General features: G+C 33.9%; 1 protein-coding gene across 3 annotated transcripts in view; it reads right to left on the reverse strand.

Moving 5' to 3' along the window:
• Positions 1-207: 207 nt before the first annotated feature.
• Positions 208-18,569, reverse strand: part of NYAP2 (neuronal tyrosine-phosphorylated phosphoinositide-3-kinase adaptor 2) — a 266,912-nt gene continuing 248,550 nt past the window's right edge. For all 3 annotated transcript variants that reach the window (XM_030832684.2, XM_060301774.1, XM_060301775.1), the window contains exon 8: positions 208-5,559. In XM_030832684.2, coding sequence (XP_030688544.1) covers positions 5,332-5,559 — 228 coding nt within the window. In that variant the 3' untranslated portion in view covers positions 208-5,331. The remainder of the gene's footprint in view (positions 5,560-18,569) is intronic.

Consider the following 18,569-nt stretch of genomic DNA (forward strand, 5'->3'; position numbering starts at 1 on the left):
CGATTGAGGGTCACATAACTAAGTTGTAAAATCTAGGTCTTCAAACTACTCACAGCCACCAATCTTCCACCATACATACAATCTCATAGGCAAATGGAAACGTGGAAAAATGTGCGCACTTTTCTTTAAAGGAGATGTTACCCATCTTGTTTCTTGATGAATAAATACCAGCAACGACAAAGTCAACTAATTTAAACTATTGCTTTTATTATAATTACACGGGAGCACAAATAAATAAGCACAAAAGTATTGCAAAATATTGCCAATGCACTAAAGAAAACAATTTGTTTTAAAACAATATCTGGTTACTTCAGGAGTATCAAAGTACATTTATAATTACATGTTACCTGAAAAAATCAAGTACAAAAATTAAAAGAAATTAAAACATCAGTGTTTATATTATTATGTATATAGAAATGGCTAACAACACATTAGTAGAGAAATCTGTTATCTAATGCTCATTTGCACAACTTTTCAGGCACATACCTGACATTTTTAATGAGTAATGAAAAATGCAATACAACATTCAGATTTTTAAATACAGTAAACGTGATGTTGGAATGGATGTTAAATGGTTTCTTTTAAAAACCCTGTCTTTTAAAAATGTAGTGCCATTACCACTAAAAAACATATTATTTGATATCATTTTCTCAATAGCTATTTGTTTCCATTTCTTGAAAAGAACAAGAAAGTAAACATACAATTGCTAAATACGTGAACACGTTTTTAGTGCAAGATAACAAGACCTGTGACTTTACTGTGCTTTGTTTTTTATAATCACAGTGCACTTGACACAAATTGCTACACTATAAATGTTAACTGAAGGAGTTTCAAACAAAAGAAGTGCATACTAAACATTTTCATATATATTATATACAGTATGTATACTGTATGTGGGTGTATACATGTGTAAATGTAGATGCTTTGAGGGTGGGCAAACCCGGTCATATTTGGGAACAATTGAAAACTTCAAAAGGATTTCATACAGGTTTAGTTGAGATAGATCCAACGATATTTCTGTAAAGATGTTTTCCCTTAAATTTGAACCTTTGTAACATTTAAAGGGAAATATTATGAGACATTTTTCCCAGATTACACACATTTTGCTACAGTGTAATTGACCCAAATATCAAAGGGTTTTAAATCAATCCAAACCCCAAGCCACAATGTTCAAAGTCCAACATGGAAAAACTTGTTATCCTTTTACTGATTTATATAGACAGCAGTACATATCCTATGTGTACATATAGAGGCTTGCACATAAACATATTTTATACTTAGACATCAACTTTAATATGTTTAGCATTTTATTTTGACTATACACTTGATCTGAAAAAAAGAGTACCATATATAAACACATAAGAGATGTCAAACGTATGTGATACTGTATATCTTCCTAAAAGCTTTGTTTTGAAAATATTAATGGTTGCATAATAAAGCTCTTTGAAGGCAGGGACCACATCTTTTTGAAGGCTTAATGCCAAATGCTTCAGAAATGTTTTAAAATAACTGATATATAAGTTGCTCAATAATGAACTGTTAAATGAATAATGGATTAAAAACAAATTGTTCACATTCTAGAGTTAGATATCTATTTTCCCTTACAAGGAAGATTTAGCCAGTTAATCTTAAGTACATAGGTATTATTTTTCTTTCACTTCAGTTTAAGTCTGGGACACAATGAATTGTGAATTGCTATTCTATTCAACTTCTACTTCTTTGCAAGGGTGAATTCTCTCTCATCTCAGATTACTTGCTACTTAAATCACAGGAATTTTTCCTTCATTTTATAGGTAGCCATGATTAGCTTACAAGTTCTTTTGTATTTGAGGCAAGCGATCCACCTTAACATATAAGTAATATTGAAATTGCATTGTATGTGCATTGTTCTGATGTCTTATTTAATTAAAACAATGAAGCAATAGGGTCGTTTAGTTTTATTAATTTGATCACCCAACTTGCTCTTAAGAGTCAAATTACCTTGGATATAAGGGTGAGGCCTAAGGAAAAGGTAGTAAGAAAAATGTTTCTCTACTCTCCGGAAGCATTCAAAGAAAACTCTGTGGAACCTTGGGGTCTCTGAAGTCCCGATGTCACTGTTTTGAAAAGTGAAGTTGTATCTGCTTGTATCCATTTAATTACCATGTATGTGAGTGTGTGTATTCTTAACTACACATTTTAACCTCTTAATGTTTTGTTTTGTTTCACTTTCACGACTATTTTTTATGGGTGACATTAACCTTTACACAAATCAATCACTTTCCACTCCAAACTTGCTTCCACTCCATAAACACAAGGGAAAGTTTGGCAACATTTATATAAAGAACTCCTGTTATACCTCAGAAGATGCTGGCTCTGAGACAGAAAAGCAGGATTTGCTTTTTCCCTTCCATCAATTCTAAAACAATTGTGTCTCTTCTAAGAAGTTTTCACATATAAAAGCATCTTGCTGTCAGCCAATAAAATTCTGTTTCTATAAAATTTGCTGTGAAAAGATAATTTTTATAGGTCTGAGCTCTTTCAACTTGATAACCATGCAATGATATGATTTGTTCTTTGACACTGCTAAAAAATTATGAGCTTTATCATTCCATAGTGTTCTGGGTGCAGGTGGAACTTTTGATCATCTGACCAAATTTACAGGATGAAGTGTCCTAATTAGTTGCCACTAGAGAGTAACTTTATTTTTCTCTCTGTCCTAATGACCTCTTTTTTCTCCACATAAAGAAATGCTACACAAAAAGGAAATTAATCATAGAATGGCTATTGCCACATAGACTAAATAAACCACAATGGACAGTCTTATAGGTATAGAATATCATTTCTTGAGTCAAATATCAGATCTTTCCATAACTTCCCATGGAAAGCAAGATTTGGAGAAAATAAGTGGAAATGGTTGCCTAAGGTCAGATTTTCAAACAGGTTACCTTCTCAGAAAATAACTTGCTTGAAAAGGAGTGTATGAAACCTGGCAGCAGTATGAGTTTGGCAGAACAAATGGAAATGGCTGAATCCAACACAAATCATTTTAGTGACTCTGTTTCCTTCTTGACAAGTGGCCAGTACTAAAAAGTATCTTCTGTCTAATTCAGATAGATATGGGAAAGATTGGCATTTGAAAAACACACTTGCATTTATTACCAAAATATAAATTTCAAGGGAATTATCTAATCATTATCATATTGAGTCTGAGATATATATATATATATATATATATCAAGATCATCATAAAGATGCTGAGAATTGATGACATATATATCTGATTCATTGGCTTGAGCATATGTGGTCATAATAACTTAAATGAGGATAACAACTTGGCTCATAAACACATTTTATTTCAATTATGATTTTACCTTAACACATTTTTATCACTCCTAGATTTGTACTCCATTGATTGTTGGATTTGAACCATAATCTATAACTGGTGAAACATGGCAGCAGGATTTATTTAAGCTACTTAAGATCTCTCCGTGATTTCCTGTACTTGTGACTCTGCTCTTTTTTTTTTTTTACCACCTCGGTGATACAAGCAAAACTAAAACTTCAATAAGCATTTAGTGTACACAGTTCCCCCACTGAGTACTCATTCACGTGTACACAGGCACACATAACAGATATACATGCTCCCACTTACCTTATTTTCCTTATTCTTTCAGAATTCTAGTAGGACATCAAAATATACATTAATTATAAAATATTAAAAAATTATTTTATAACATTTCAAAGGCTCGAAAGAAACTATTACTGCTAAAGCATTACTAGCTCCTTAGCAATATAGATTACAAAAATTCCCTACCTCCTGTTATATTTGGTTATATTGAGCAGCATTGTACTATTGCTGTCAAAACCCTTACAAGGAAAACCACGATGACAATAACTTCAAACACGTACCTTTTCTCTCAGAAATATAATACTAAATTGATTGTTAAAGAAGAATCACATACTGTCCATTTTAGGAAGCATAAATAGTAATTTAAATATACAAAATATATGTGATAGTTTCCTTTTTATTCATCCGTGGGGATATTTATAGTCAACTAACAAGTTACTCTTAAAAGATATATATGATTTATTTAACTTAAATTTTACCACCACATAAAATTGAATCCACCCCATCTCCCATCCCCTGCATTTCCTGTTTCTTCCTTGAAACAAAATAAGATAAACAATTGGTCATAATTCTTTGGTCATGGTGTCATCATCAGTAAGAATGGGTATGATGAACATGCACAGAAGATTACACCCCCAAAATATGGTAATAACTAATTTGAAAAATTAACATGAAATACTACTCCATTTGTGAACCTAAATTTTGAGAAAGATTGGCATTTTAGTATACTAAAACATGTAAACTCATCTGGTTGAATGTATATTGGTCATTTTCTAGGGGAAACAAACATACACATGAAAAGTTACTCAAAAATAGTGATAGCAGTGGCTCTAATGCCACTGGTCCCACCCTCTTGAAAGCAGTTGTGCTGTTTAACCTTTGATTCCTTGTTCCTTCCATTATCACAGTGAACCCTGGTCTCCTCCAATCAAATCAATGATGGAAGGACATGTGTCCCTAAAGTCATTTCTGAAGGAAATGTTTTCTGCTGGGATGTCCAAATATATCCTATTAACTTTCTCTGGAGTCTGACTAACCATTGCTTAGTATAAACAAGATGATACTGGAGAGAAATTCTTATAAAGCCAATGTAGCAAAAATATTGGTGTTGATGTAATGTGGACGTCCAAATTCAGCATCACATTGGCATTCGTTTCCTGTCAAACCCTTAAAAACGTACAAAGCAACAGATGTTCCTAATGAATATGATATTCAACTTCTACATTGCTAGCACCAGATCATATATTGTGTGATTGAACATAACCTATCTGTGAGCTCGTGTACAGAAACAAAAGGTGGGCAGAAAGAAACATTTTAAATGCAAAAATTAATAATAAAAGGCATCAAGGGACATATAAAAAAGATAACAAACCAGTTAATACAGAAATTGTATCATATAGTAAAACTCTTGATATTTCTATCATTTATATACGTATAATGTGTATTATTTCAGGTGTCATCCATAAACTAGTAAAATATTTACATCTTAATATCTTCTGGATTCAAAATAATCCATGATAAATAAGTGTGCCTTAAATGCAAGGAAATATGGATTTTATCTTGAACTAGCCACGAATAGGCACAGCTTCCCATGGGTTTTCCAGGGAACCACTGGCATTCCATTTTGACTGAGACGATATGTAACAGTTACTTATCACATGACCGAGTCGACCTCCCTCTTCGTGCTAAATAATGTGGAGCTCACGCCATCCTGCACACAGTCATATGGCAGTGTCCCAGAATACCGTTTGCTGTTTAGAATAGGGTGGAGGGCTGTACTTCTTTGTACCTGCATTCTTCTTCCAGCTGGGTAGGATAGGCATGCTATCCTGTTTGCAAAGGCCCTTTTCCGTTTTCTGTCTAGCTTTTATTTCCTTGCACAAGCAACGTTTTTTCTCAATCATCTCAAGCATTGTATGGTCTCCATGAAACCACTGCATGCATGCCACCTAGCAAAAAAGAGTGAATACAGAAAAAAAAAATGGAATGAAAGCAGGTTTTTTTTCCACTGTGCTAGTAGTTGTTTCGAAAAATGTCAGCTGTTTCTATATTTTTGAAATTCTTACAAAGCAAAATTAAAGCATGGAAACTGTAAATAAAATTTGTACTTAAATTATTAAATATTGTAATATTATTAAACAATAATTTAGGGAAGAATAGTTTACCAATATGTTCTAAAAGTCCATACTATGGAAATAAAACCTTTTTAAAAAATTTTTAAGCAATTTGCCAAAAATTTAGCTATTACTTTTATGTTGACTCCATCGTCGTATGCATCTCAATATGTCTAAGTTCAATTATTAGAATTACTTTTCAGTGAGATCTAATATGAATGTGATATGTCTTAAGGATTTTAATGAACAATTTTATTAGTAAAATAAAACTTGCGTTTGTTTACAAATAACATATAGAATTAAGACTTTTAATTATTCTTCTACAAAAATGAGTTTTAATTTGCATCTAATGCTTGGAATTTATATGCTTAAATAATTATTTTGCAAAGCAGTTTTGCTATACTTTTTGGGGCTTCAGCAAATGTCTAATTAGAATCGTTGGCTTCTGCAATCATACTGACCCAGATCCCGAATAGTTCCAGAACTTCAAAGAAATAGATTCATCAGTTCAGTTGGGTACCAGGAGAAGATTCAGTGCTGACTATATATTGATACACATACATCTATTTCTGGACAGGTAAACACTGCTCCCAGGTGTATGTGGCTATGTCCACCAATAACTGTTCTTTAGAACAGAGCCAGCGAGTTGAGTCAGTGTCACAAGAACAGCAGTGTGATTGGGCCAAGAATCCAGGATGGTGATGCTTTCACTTAATTGTTTAAGCAAATCTCCTCTGACTTAAAGAGTTCAAATGGCTCACTTGGAGTCACTAAATCTGATGGCACAATTTTAGGAAATAATCAGCAAAACCTTATATGTATAACACTTATTCTATACCAGATCCCTTTCTTCGTATTTTGCATAGTATAATGCATTTATTCCTCACAAAGATGATGCCCTGAAGTACTATTTATTAACCCATAATGATGAGTAAAATGAGACTTGATGAGATTTAGTAATTTGCCTAAGCTTACAGAGCCAGGATTTGAATCCAAGAGTTTATCTCCAACACCTGTATCTTAACAACTACACTCTACTGACTCTCATAGTGCGTGCAAAACTGGAAAGGATTGGGAAGATATATCAGTACAATGCCTTCAATGTACAGGCGAGGAAGCTAAGACTTCAAGAATTTACATATCTTGTCCAAACCAGGCAGGTAGGCTTTGGTGTGAACAAGGCAAAACTGAATTCTCACAATTCTTAATTCTTTATGGAGAGGGCAGGATCTTGAGCTAGAAATCAAAGATTCAAATTCGGGCTGTGTCAGATTTCCACTGGTCACTTCCATTTCTTGGTTTCTTTACATGAATAACTGAATGGATAATATCTTAATTTCAGAAGTTAATATGAAAATTAGATTGGATAATGAAGGTGAAGTCATTTTTAAAACAGTGAAACATTGCCCAAGAATTATTATTCTAACACTGACAAATACCCAGCAGCGGTTTTCCATACCTGCTCTTTGCCAAGCATGTGCGAAGAACTCTGTATATGTTATGTTAAATCCTCCCAACCATACTGAAAGTTAGGATTTAGCTACACACTACAAGTGAGAAAGCTGAGTCCCAGAAAGTTTAAGGAACTAGATCAAAGTCATAGGTTATTGGCTGTGATACAGGTCTATATCAAACTCAGATCTGCCTGACTCCAAAGTAAATCATCTTGCTACTACAGCAAACTCCATCTCCTGAATATTATATAGAAATTATAATAAGAGTTATTATTGTATGTACCACAATTTCCAGATGCTACTCAAAAATGCAAATATATTTACAGTTTTATGAGTGAATAAAAATTGTTTATCAAATAAATCAAAATCAATGACTTGGACTTGGATTCCAGAAGATTATACTCTTAGATAAATATCTTGTATGTAATGAGCTTAACTTGACACAAAGTTTCTTGAAAGGATGGGCTGTGTTTGACACCTTTTGGTGTCCTCTAGCCCCTAGCCCAGGCCCTGGCCATGGCTGTTCACTTTTTAAGTGAAGTTCTAGGACAACAACCAACAGAGTTTTGTCCTAACAGGAGATTGCCAAAGTAGCTTGAAAATTTTTCAAAAGATTTATTAGTATTTTCTAACATGATAATCTAAGCAATAAAAATACAATAACTCTATTTTGGTGGAAAGACAAGCAAAATTTATTGAGTGACTATAAACTGTTATAAATGGAATTTATAACACAGAATTCCCAGAGGGCCGGCCCCCAATCGCATCCAACACAGTAGCCCCAGCATACAGAACAGAGTCATTCAGCTTTCAGTAAATGTTTTAGGAATGAATTGAAGCCACTGTCATTGAACAACAGTTTTTGTTGCATCTCAGAAAACTCTCAAGATAATTTTCTCCTTAGTAAAATCTCACTGGATTTTACACATCTCAAGGAAATCGCAAAACCTCCAGTCTTTAAGGTAAGATATTTACAGCATCACTTCAATATTTTCATGGTCCACACAAACATTAAATCACTTATTACTTAATTTCCTTTAATATTTTTAGGGTGTGAATCAGTATATGTAACTGCAAAATAATAATTTTCCTGGATTGCTCTGACAACAGTGTCACCAATATATTTCATTATATTACATTTTATTTCATAGTTGTCATTACAGTTCATAAATGCATTACATTGTCTAGAATAAGTATGTGTTTTCAGTCAATTACTAGTTTATGCTATATATGCCAATTTACTAAGAAAAAATCCATTCTTTAAAAATCTAAGGAATAGGAATTTAAGAAGAAAGAGATATGGTTTTTCACATTCTTTACATTTTCATTTTAGAATAGTTATATATCCCTTTCATTGAGATATAATGGTTCAAAATATTAGTAGAAGAAAATCAACCTTGTTTTTCAGACTGACTGCAATATTGAACTATCTTCTTTTGGGGGTCAATTATATAGTCAGTAAAAATTCCATGAGAAAGCATTGCCCAATATGTGAAAGAGGGTGAGGTATTCTAAGAGAATTCAAATACAGGTTGTTAGAAGATAGAAAATTAATTTTTTAATTTTAAAAAGTTTAACAAGTCTGTCAAGTCTGCTGTAGAATCTTCTCACGTAAAATCTATCAAACATTTTTCTCATTTAAAATACCCCGCCCCCAAATTATTATTATGTTACAATGATATGAATGAAGGAAGAATGAGATTCATTTGGGGGAAGATAAGTCTGCTTTTCATATTTACTTTTAAATAACGCATGTTTTTGAATATTTCTTTCTGGAGGGTACACATTGTTTTTAATTCCCCAAAATAAACTCAGTGTTACTTCCATGCCTATTGACATAGCCAATCCCTCCCCCCTAAAATGTGTCAAAAATTATTTCATTCTGATAGGAAGATGTTATGCTTTAATTCATTATTTTAGACATAACAAACAGCATGTTTAGCCATTATATGAAGTGTGTTAAGACTACTACCCATAAAAGATATCTAGACTTTCCCATTTTTTGTCTATCATCAGATTCTTCGTATCTAGTTTAAATTTAGCTGTAAAATTCCATTCCACTTCACCCTGTAGTTGAAAGAACTCTGTGAGTCAATTTACAACTAATTTGAAACTAAGCCCAGTAAATAAACTCTTCCAGTTTAGTTATTTAATCAAGTGTCCTGTTTCTCATCTTTAATCCATATGCACTTATTGCATGAACCATGAAGGAAAGAAAAAATACACAAGCAAGTTAAGTATGCATTGGAAGACAATTGTTCAATTAATATGAACACACATATATCTCGGACAAGATTCTCCTATTAACAAGATTCAGTGGAGGCAATATTCTTGGCTAATTTCATGGAGATAAAAATGAAGTGAAGCTCCTCCGCAAGGAGGTGAGACATAAATCACCATTCCTTAAGTGCAGGCTATACACAGGACTTCTTTCCAAAGAGTACACTCTAGAAAGGAGGAGGAGAGGAACTTTACATGAAGAAACCTGTCAAACACTACCTGCGCCACACCTGGTGATCAGCAGTAATAAGTGATGTTGACAGTACGCACCTTTGATATGATGTGATAAGAAGGGCACTTTACCTCTGTGGTTTTCCTCCTCCAAACCATAACTTAGCCTAACCATGAGAAAAACACCAGATAAACCCAAACTGAGAGCCATTGTACAAAATACCAGTCCAGGGCTTCCCTGGTGGCGCCGTGGTTGAGAGTCCGCCTGCTGATGCAGGGGACATGGGTTCGTGCCCTGGTCCGAGAAGATCCCACATGCCGCGGAGCGGCTGGGCCCGTGAGCCATGGCCGCTGAGCCTGCGCGTCCGGAGCCTGTGCTCCGCAACGGGAGAGGCCACAACAGTGAGAGGCCCGCGTACCGCAAAAAAACAAACAAACAAACAACAGTCCAGTAATCCTCAAAACTAGCAAGGTCATACAAAATAAGGAAAGTCTGAGAAACCATCACAGTCTAGAGAAGGTCAAGGAGACATGATGACTGAAATTAATTAATGTGGTACACTGGAAGAAATCCTGAAACTGATTGATAAAAACTAAGGAAATTCAAATAAGGTATGTGTTTTAATAATAATGTATCGATAGTGATTCATTAGTCGTGACAAAAACACCATTATAATGTAAGATATTAACAATAGAGGAAACTGGGTGTGGGGTATACAGGAACACTGTGTGTATTCTTTGCAGTTTTTCTGTAAATTTAAAACTACTCTAAAATTCAAAAATATATATATCTTTAAAAATAACGTGATGGGACCATATTCTTTCCAAAGAATAAGTAACTGTACCTTTCATTCTTTAGATGGAAGCAACATGGTATAAAGGAAGAGTTAGATGACTTGATTGGGCTCTTGATTGTTGTGTGACCTTGAAAAGTCATGTATCTCTCTGAACTTGTATGTACTTCCTATATACAGTACATATGTATATATATGTACATAATTCCTATATACATAGTATGTACACTTGAATATACCTTATATATAGTATGCATATTTGGAACTGAAAAAATGTAAAGTCCCATACATCATTCATGATCTTATCTATGGAGCTTTCAATGCATCGGGAATAACATAAATGAGGAGTCGTAATTCACTTCAATCATTACTTTCTCTAAAAAATAATCGAAGTACTTCCTGATATTGAGTATACTTCATCCAAGAAACAAAAGAATAGTGAGACTGTCCAATAATAAATCTTCATAATGTTTATTTAAAGTATTCAATTTTTCAAAGTATGTAAACCATAAGAGAAAAGAATACTCTGCAATAAGCACATGGAGAATTTCAATATTAAAAATGATATGAGAGTAAAACTGATACAAGCATGCCTATCCCTATTGATTTTGATTTTGATGCCTCATGAGTAAGCACGTAAAAAAAAATCCATCAAAAATTTTTAGCAGGTGTGATACTGGCTTTGGAATTAAGTTTAGCTGTGAGCCTGAAGATTTGAGGATCAAATTTAATTTCTTAAACAATAGACACAATACCAAAACTAATTTTCAGAAGCTTTAGGGGGAAAAAATATCTATCAGTTGCACGTTGCTCTCTCTGTCCCAATTTCTGCCACCTGGGTAGCCCATTTTATGAGAAGTCATCATTTCCAACTCTGTAATGACCTATATGGGAAAAGAATCTTAAAAAGAGTGGATAGATGTATATGTATAACTGATTCATTTTGCTGTACAGCAGAAACTAACACAACATTGTAAATCAACCACACTCCAATAAAAATTAATTAAAAAAAAAAAGAAATCATCATTTCCAGTGTGAGGAGTACAAGCTTTAGTCTGGCTGAAAAGAAAGCTAGAGTTACCAGAGTTCTCTGAACTTTCCCTTTGCCCTGAAGAAAATTTCTCCAGGAGAGCATGGATAGCATTAGTGGGGCATCAAGGAAGAGCAGGCGTGAAGGCCAGCTGGTGTGATTTGAGAAAGGTGAGCAACGTCTTCAGGAATTACAGGAGGAAGCAAGTCACTTTCACCTCTGCTGTCCCTGTCCTTAGGAGTCACAGGTCAGACAGAGGTGTTACTGCTCTCATTGAAAACATTCTTCCTCTCTCATTTAGTGGGTAAAGAGATTGATTCTTTACTCACAAAATGTACATAAAGAATGAACACGTAAGCATCATGCCTTGTTTACATAGATCTTCAGGAAAACGGACAGGGGTTGGCAAACTATAATACACTTCTCAAATAAAGTCCATTGCCTGTTTTAGTACAGCCCATAAACAAGAATTTTTGTTTTAAGCTTTTAAATAGTTGAAAAATAAACAAAAGAAGAATATTCCATGACAGGTGAAAATTATATGAAATTCACATGTCAGCATATATAAAGTTTAACCTGGCATACAGACATGCCCATGTGTCCATGGATTAACTACAGCTGCTTTCACGCTATCAAGTAGAGTTCAGTCATTGGGACAGATACCACATGGCCTGTAAAGCCTGAAATAGTTATTGTCTGGCCCTTTAAAGAAAAAGGTTGCTAACTTCCTAGGTAAATAAGCAATTAACCCTTAAAATAAAAAATGCCCAATAGAAGACCCAAAAGGGTAATATCAATATTAGGACTATAAAAAAAGGCTATAAAACAAAATCAAGAGCATCGATTCATATATACTTACAATATTTTTCATATCAAGTTTGGCCCATTAGATGAATCATAAAGGATGAGACTTTTAGATTTTAAATCAGCTCTGACAATTAGTTTAGAGAAATTATTTGGGCACATTTTTACAATTTCATCATCATAAGAAAGAAGAGGCATGTTGGAATTAAAGAAATAAAGTGGATAATCTGGTTTAAATCCTCTAAATAAGAGATTCAATATAAGGTCAACCTTTTCTTTTAATAACCCTGCAGTGGCTATTTGCTTGTCTGTGCTAGGTAACAGTGTTGATTCAACTTCAATATAAAAGTTGCTTCGAGAACTTTTTAAAAAATAATGTTAGTGAATTATATTTCTTTTCTTTTTTTCCAACTATATTTTGGAAAGAAAAGGTCAGCTTTGCATAGCATAGGCAACGACATAAGCCCTCAATAAACCTTTTGAAATTGACATAACACAGAGATGGAAGGGTTATAATTATCTGCACTTGTCAGCAAATTCACTAATTTTTTTTACTTAGTTATCAAATAACAAGTGCTCAAATCCATGTTCCTTGATCATTATACATTATAAGAAAAAAATGTCTTTTGCTTTGAATGAGGAAGACATACTCTATGTATCTCTGTATGCATCTACCTCTCTCTTTCTATGTATTTGTGTAAAATAATTGAAAGCATATAGAGGTGACCCAACATCACAGTATTTTCTATGGTAAATATTAGAAGGTACAGTCAAATAATCCATGTGACTTTACAATGACATAAATACCATTTATTCTACTTTGAAAATTACAAATTCAAGGTCAGGAAGATGCTTCCACACTAAATGAATTTTTTTCTTTTTTCATGAAGGCCGGAATGAAGCTAATTCAACAGAAAAGGGTGAAATATCAAAAGTTAAAAACTACATAATGTAAGTGTGCAAAACAAAAAAAAGATAATATAAATGTGCAATATTTTTTTAAAAAAAGATAGCATAAGTTGACAAAATGAAAAAAGCAGGGACTTATCAGTTCCATGGGCCTGGAAAAGATCCTGGCTTTTAATCTCACTTTGGTAATGTTGTACAAGCTACTTATCTGGTTTTCTTGCTTGAGATATTATGAGAATTAAATATTATGTCTGAAATGTTCCTAGCTTTTAAACTTTTATGACAGTATTTGAAATAATTGCACCCTTGGGATAACTTTAGCATTTTTCATAGTTTTTTGCCTATGTTTTTTTCATCTTTAACTCTGATCTATTGATTGTTTTTTTTTAATTATTCCTTTGTAATCCTCCCTCATTTATCAGCAGTGTTGATTTAGAACCTATTTTTGTGAAAGAATTATTAGGCAGATATACACCTGAGGTATGTACTGAAACTGCAGTGTTTATTTCAGGTGGTCTAAATTTAGCTTTGAGATACAGATATATTATTAAAATGAGAACCATGTCTTGATTTCAGAGCTGCTTTTGAATGAGACATCATGGGTATACAGCCCTCACCCTTCTTTTTCTAGATCTGAAGATCTGCCTCAGTATACAATCTCTGATCAACTATAAGAAACATCACATGTTGGTATTTTAAGCCATATATTTGTTTTTAGGTATCTGTGCTTGTTTATATGATCAATTATGTAAAAATCACTCATCATAAAGATTAAAATTGTAAGTTAATAAACCTTACAATTGCATGGCTATAAGTAGAGTTTCAAGTGAATATAGATTGCTCATTTTTCTCTGCCTGCAAAATGAGGAAAACACCTAACTCTTCAGTTTTAGAGTGATGTCCTATAATCAAGACCCAGGTCACAAGTCACTTTCAAGGACAGAGGCTGGTCTGAACTACTCTGCTCAACAGTGGCAATTATAGCTGTTTCCAAGTTCTGCCAGTACACTGCACATCCGTCTGTAATAATAATAATCCTATTTTTGTGTGCACGTTTGATTTCCTTCTTAGGGGACAGAATAAGGTGGATAAAATGGATATCATGGCCTGGTTTTACCACTTATTAGTTGTGAGGTCTGGGACAAGTCATATAATCTTCCTGAGACCTTGGTTCTTTATCTGTAATATGAAAATAATAAGACCTCAGGTTTGCTGGGAGAATTGCATGTAATGATTTAGCATCTACTTCATGGTGGACACAAAAATATAGGCTCCTCTATCCCTAGTAGACTGTGAGTTCTTTGAAGATAAGGAGGGGCTCTATGGTTAATACTTACATCCTTATCCTTTAGCACAAGGAAATGTGTCATAAATACTCATGCAAGGAACGAATGAATAAACAAATGGATAACTAGAAGAGCAATGCTCTCTCTGTGTCTTCAGGAAAGGGGCTTTGGAAATCTTTGATTTATTGAATAATTTGATTTCACTTTGGCTCAGTTGAATCCAATAATATCCCAAATTGTACAAGGTTAAAGAGTATATTTCCTGGGATTTTTTTTTTTTTTTTTTTTTTTTTTTTTTTTTGGTACGCGGGCCTCTCACTGTTGTGGCCTCTCCCGTTTGCGGAGCACAGGCTCCGGACGCGCAGGCTCAGCGGCCATGGCTCACGGGCCCAGCCGCTCCGCGGCATGTGGGATCTTCCCGGACCCGGGCACGAACCCATGTCCCCTGCATCGGCAGGCAGACTCTCAACCACTGCGCCACCAGGGAAGCCCTTCCTGGGATTTTTGAGCCACAGAAGACATCTAACGTTAAACTCCGCCCTCCCTGCCATGTGAGCCATAATCTGGGGGTTCTACGGCTGAAAACACTCTAGGGTGTTTGAATCCTTGGGGTCTCAAGGATTTGAGTTCTGGGGTCTCAGAATCCTTGACTCTTTGGCTCAGGTTAAGTGACAGACTGATGCTCCCTAAACTTGAGTATGTGGCCATCTCCCCTTGGGAATTTGCTAAAATCAATTCTTAGGCATTATACTTAGAGATTCTGAGTCTAGGTTCCAGGTAAGGTGGGTCTCAGGCAACTGCATTCAAATGGCCCAAAAGGCAGTTAATGCTATTCCATAAATGTTTCTCAAATCTGTCACCATCTTTTACATTTCCAGAGTCATTTTCCTGGTCCAGTACCTGGACTATTAAGATTGCCTCTAAGGTTCCATTTATCGGCTACTTCTCATCCACCATCCACACTTCTGCCCAAGAGCTCCCTGAGAAGCCTCCACAAAGTCGTATTAACTCAACGGTTCCCTTTTTAACCTAAAGAACATAGTTAATGTTAACTAAGAACATAGTTGTCTTTTCTGGCTAATATTTTCTACCCAGCCATTTACTTCATACGCCAGTCATAACTGACTCCTCAAAACTCAACTGGGACCACAGGCACACTACTTGCTCCCATTTTTAGCTCAAGCTGTTTCCTCATTCTGGAACTCTCTTCCTCCCTGTGGCCTCATCTTTTCCGTGAAATCCCACTTAACGCTTTTAAAGTTGAGCTAAATGCAGCAAGAATCCATTGTGAGATCCTCTATGACTCTGACAGCCATGCTTGCTTATTTCTGGAGTACCATCTACTCATTCATTCATTCATTACTGAAATCAGCAACCTCTTACACCATGCTATGAATGCATGTGTTTATTACAAGTTTTGCACAAGATTCTGAACTTCTGAAAAGCACAGATCTTGTTTACATCATTTTTGCAGCCCTAGAATCCTGAGTTAGTACTCCCACAGAAGTCCCACAATGTTTTAAATAGTTAAAGCTTCATTGAAATAATATTTCAAAGTGACTAGTTTGAGAGGTAAACTTTTTCATTACATTTTTCTGATTATAAAAGTAAAATATACCTATTATACAAAATATGGGTAATAACATCATAAGTAAAAATTATCTGTGATACCACCATACAAAAAATGTAGTAAATTCCTCACATAAATTGTATATATATATTGTGATATGTTATGTATGTATAAAATACCCTTTTTTAAACTTGGGATTATACAGCATTATTATATCCTCAAATTTTTCTCATTATTAGAGTCTTAAATACTTTTCTCAAGACATGATAAAAAAAACAAATTATTCATTATGAATATCTTTATTTAGTCATTTTATAATTGCTCACATTTGATTGGCTTTCATTTCTTAAATGCTGTAAATAATGTTTCAATATTTTATGATTTTTTTTTTTCTTCAGGAAGCCACTCAAACAGTAATTCTCAAGTCAAAGGGTCAAAACATTTTAAGGCCTTGATACAGACACGGCCTATTTGTCTTCCAGAAAAGTTAAATTATTTTCCATTCCCATAGCAGTATGGGACTTATACCACATCTTTATTAGCACTGAGTTGTGTTACCAAAAGAAAAAAGCAAACAAACAAGCAAGAAATTTGTCTGCATTTTATATGTCTAAAAGAACCCTTTGATTTCAAAATTTACTTTCATTAACAGAAAGTTGAATGAGTTTGGATATTTCACAGATGTTTAAAAACAGAAGAGTTGACACATAGCCTTAGTTTATTCTTTTTTTCTAATAAAGGGGTAGTTTTACTTACTAATTTATATATTTTAAAATTTAGGGTATTTATGCATTATTTATATTATTACTTTCCAATGTTTGACACTTTAGTCATGTACGTTATTACTAACAGGTGTTTCTAATTTTTATGTAGTAAAAGCAGTTACTTTTTTCAAAATTTCTCCATTTTTCTGTTCTTTAAATTTCCTGACTTTTTGGTAACCTACAAATATAACTCTTTATGTTTTTCAGAGTTTATGGTTTTATTGTATTCATGAATTCACCTTTTACTTCATTTGTTTACACTCTTCTTTGTTGCTAAAAGTACATTGCTTAGGAAGAGAAAAATATATTTAATAAGAAAAATGAGACAAAAGGTAAAACAATAAAAGGACAAATTTTACTTTTTAATTTTTCATGAGGTGAGAATCTACTTTTATTTATTTCACATATCTAATCAATTGTTCAAGCACATATTTATCAATCATAGTGGTTAAGCCATATTTCAAATTCTGTAAGTAATTCTGTACTTTAATTTCATTTTATGAGGTAGTAGCTGGTATAAAACTGTCAATCATTAGAATATGTATATCAGTTCTACCTTAAGGAAAATGATGTCTAAGTGAAAAACTTTTACTTCTCCTCTTCAGATTACCCTGGCGTAATCATTATCTTCTTGAAACATAAATCTATATGAATACACATATATATATACACACAAACAGTCTTTTACAAAAAAAAATACTGTTTCATTCTCCAGCTTCAAATGATGCATATATTGGACAAATATCGTTTTCCAGGTTGCAATATATTATATCAAAGTCTTCTAAAGTGTTTCATTTTGGAAAATATTTAACAATTATGTTTAAAAGAATCATTACATTTCATTAAAAGAAAATCTATCATTACATTTCATTAAAAGAAAATCTAAGTCTGTTTTGAAGCTGTCTGGGAGCTGACCATATGCACATACACACGTGTACACGAATACATATACATACAATTCATATATAGTCAGAAACATATGTATGTATGTGTGTATAAAAGTATGGATCAGGGCTTCCCTGGTGGCGCAGTGGTTGAGAGTCCACCTGCCAATGCAGGGGACACGGGTTCATGCCCCGGTCCGGGAAGATCCCACGTGCCGCGGAGCGGCTGGACCCGTGAGCCATGGCCGCTGAGCCTGCGCGTCCGGAGCCTGTGCTCCGCAGCGGGAGAGGCCACAACAGTGAGAGGCCCACACACCGCAAAAAAAAAAAAAAAAAAAAAAAAGTATGGATCATACATTTGTGTGTATATGTATGTATTTGTATGTATATTTGTGCATATATGTGTATATCAGACAAGTATGATTAAATTATTGAAAGCTATAGGTTTCAAAAACCAAAATTATAAGAGTTTTGCTGAAAGAATATATGTGTCTACAATGTCACTGAAGAAAAAATAGTAGGCTAAAGTTAATAAAGTCTCATATCTTGAGATTCTTGATTGATCTCAAGGGATGATCTCAAAACACCCTTGAATGATTTTATAAAAGTTCTAAAATAAGTTAGCAAGCTACATTCACCTTTGCTCAAGTGACTTTGGAATGAAGGATTGTCATGATCTAAGTAGTAATCATAAGAACATCAACGATGTAATAATAGCATTATTTATTATACGTAAACCATGTACCAGACACCCGACTGGCACTTAGCATATATCAATTTCTTTAGAGCTTAATAAATATATAAGCATGTCTTATTGCTATTTGTTAGATGATAAATTGCGGCTTGAAAAGGTTAACTAATATGTGTAGTATCATATTGCTAATAGAAGGCAGAACTAG

This window comes from Globicephala melas, chromosome 7, assembly GCF_963455315.2.
Source record: "Globicephala melas chromosome 7, mGloMel1.2, whole genome shotgun sequence".
In the NCBI taxonomy this organism is placed as follows: domain Eukaryota; kingdom Metazoa; phylum Chordata; class Mammalia; order Artiodactyla; family Delphinidae; genus Globicephala; species Globicephala melas.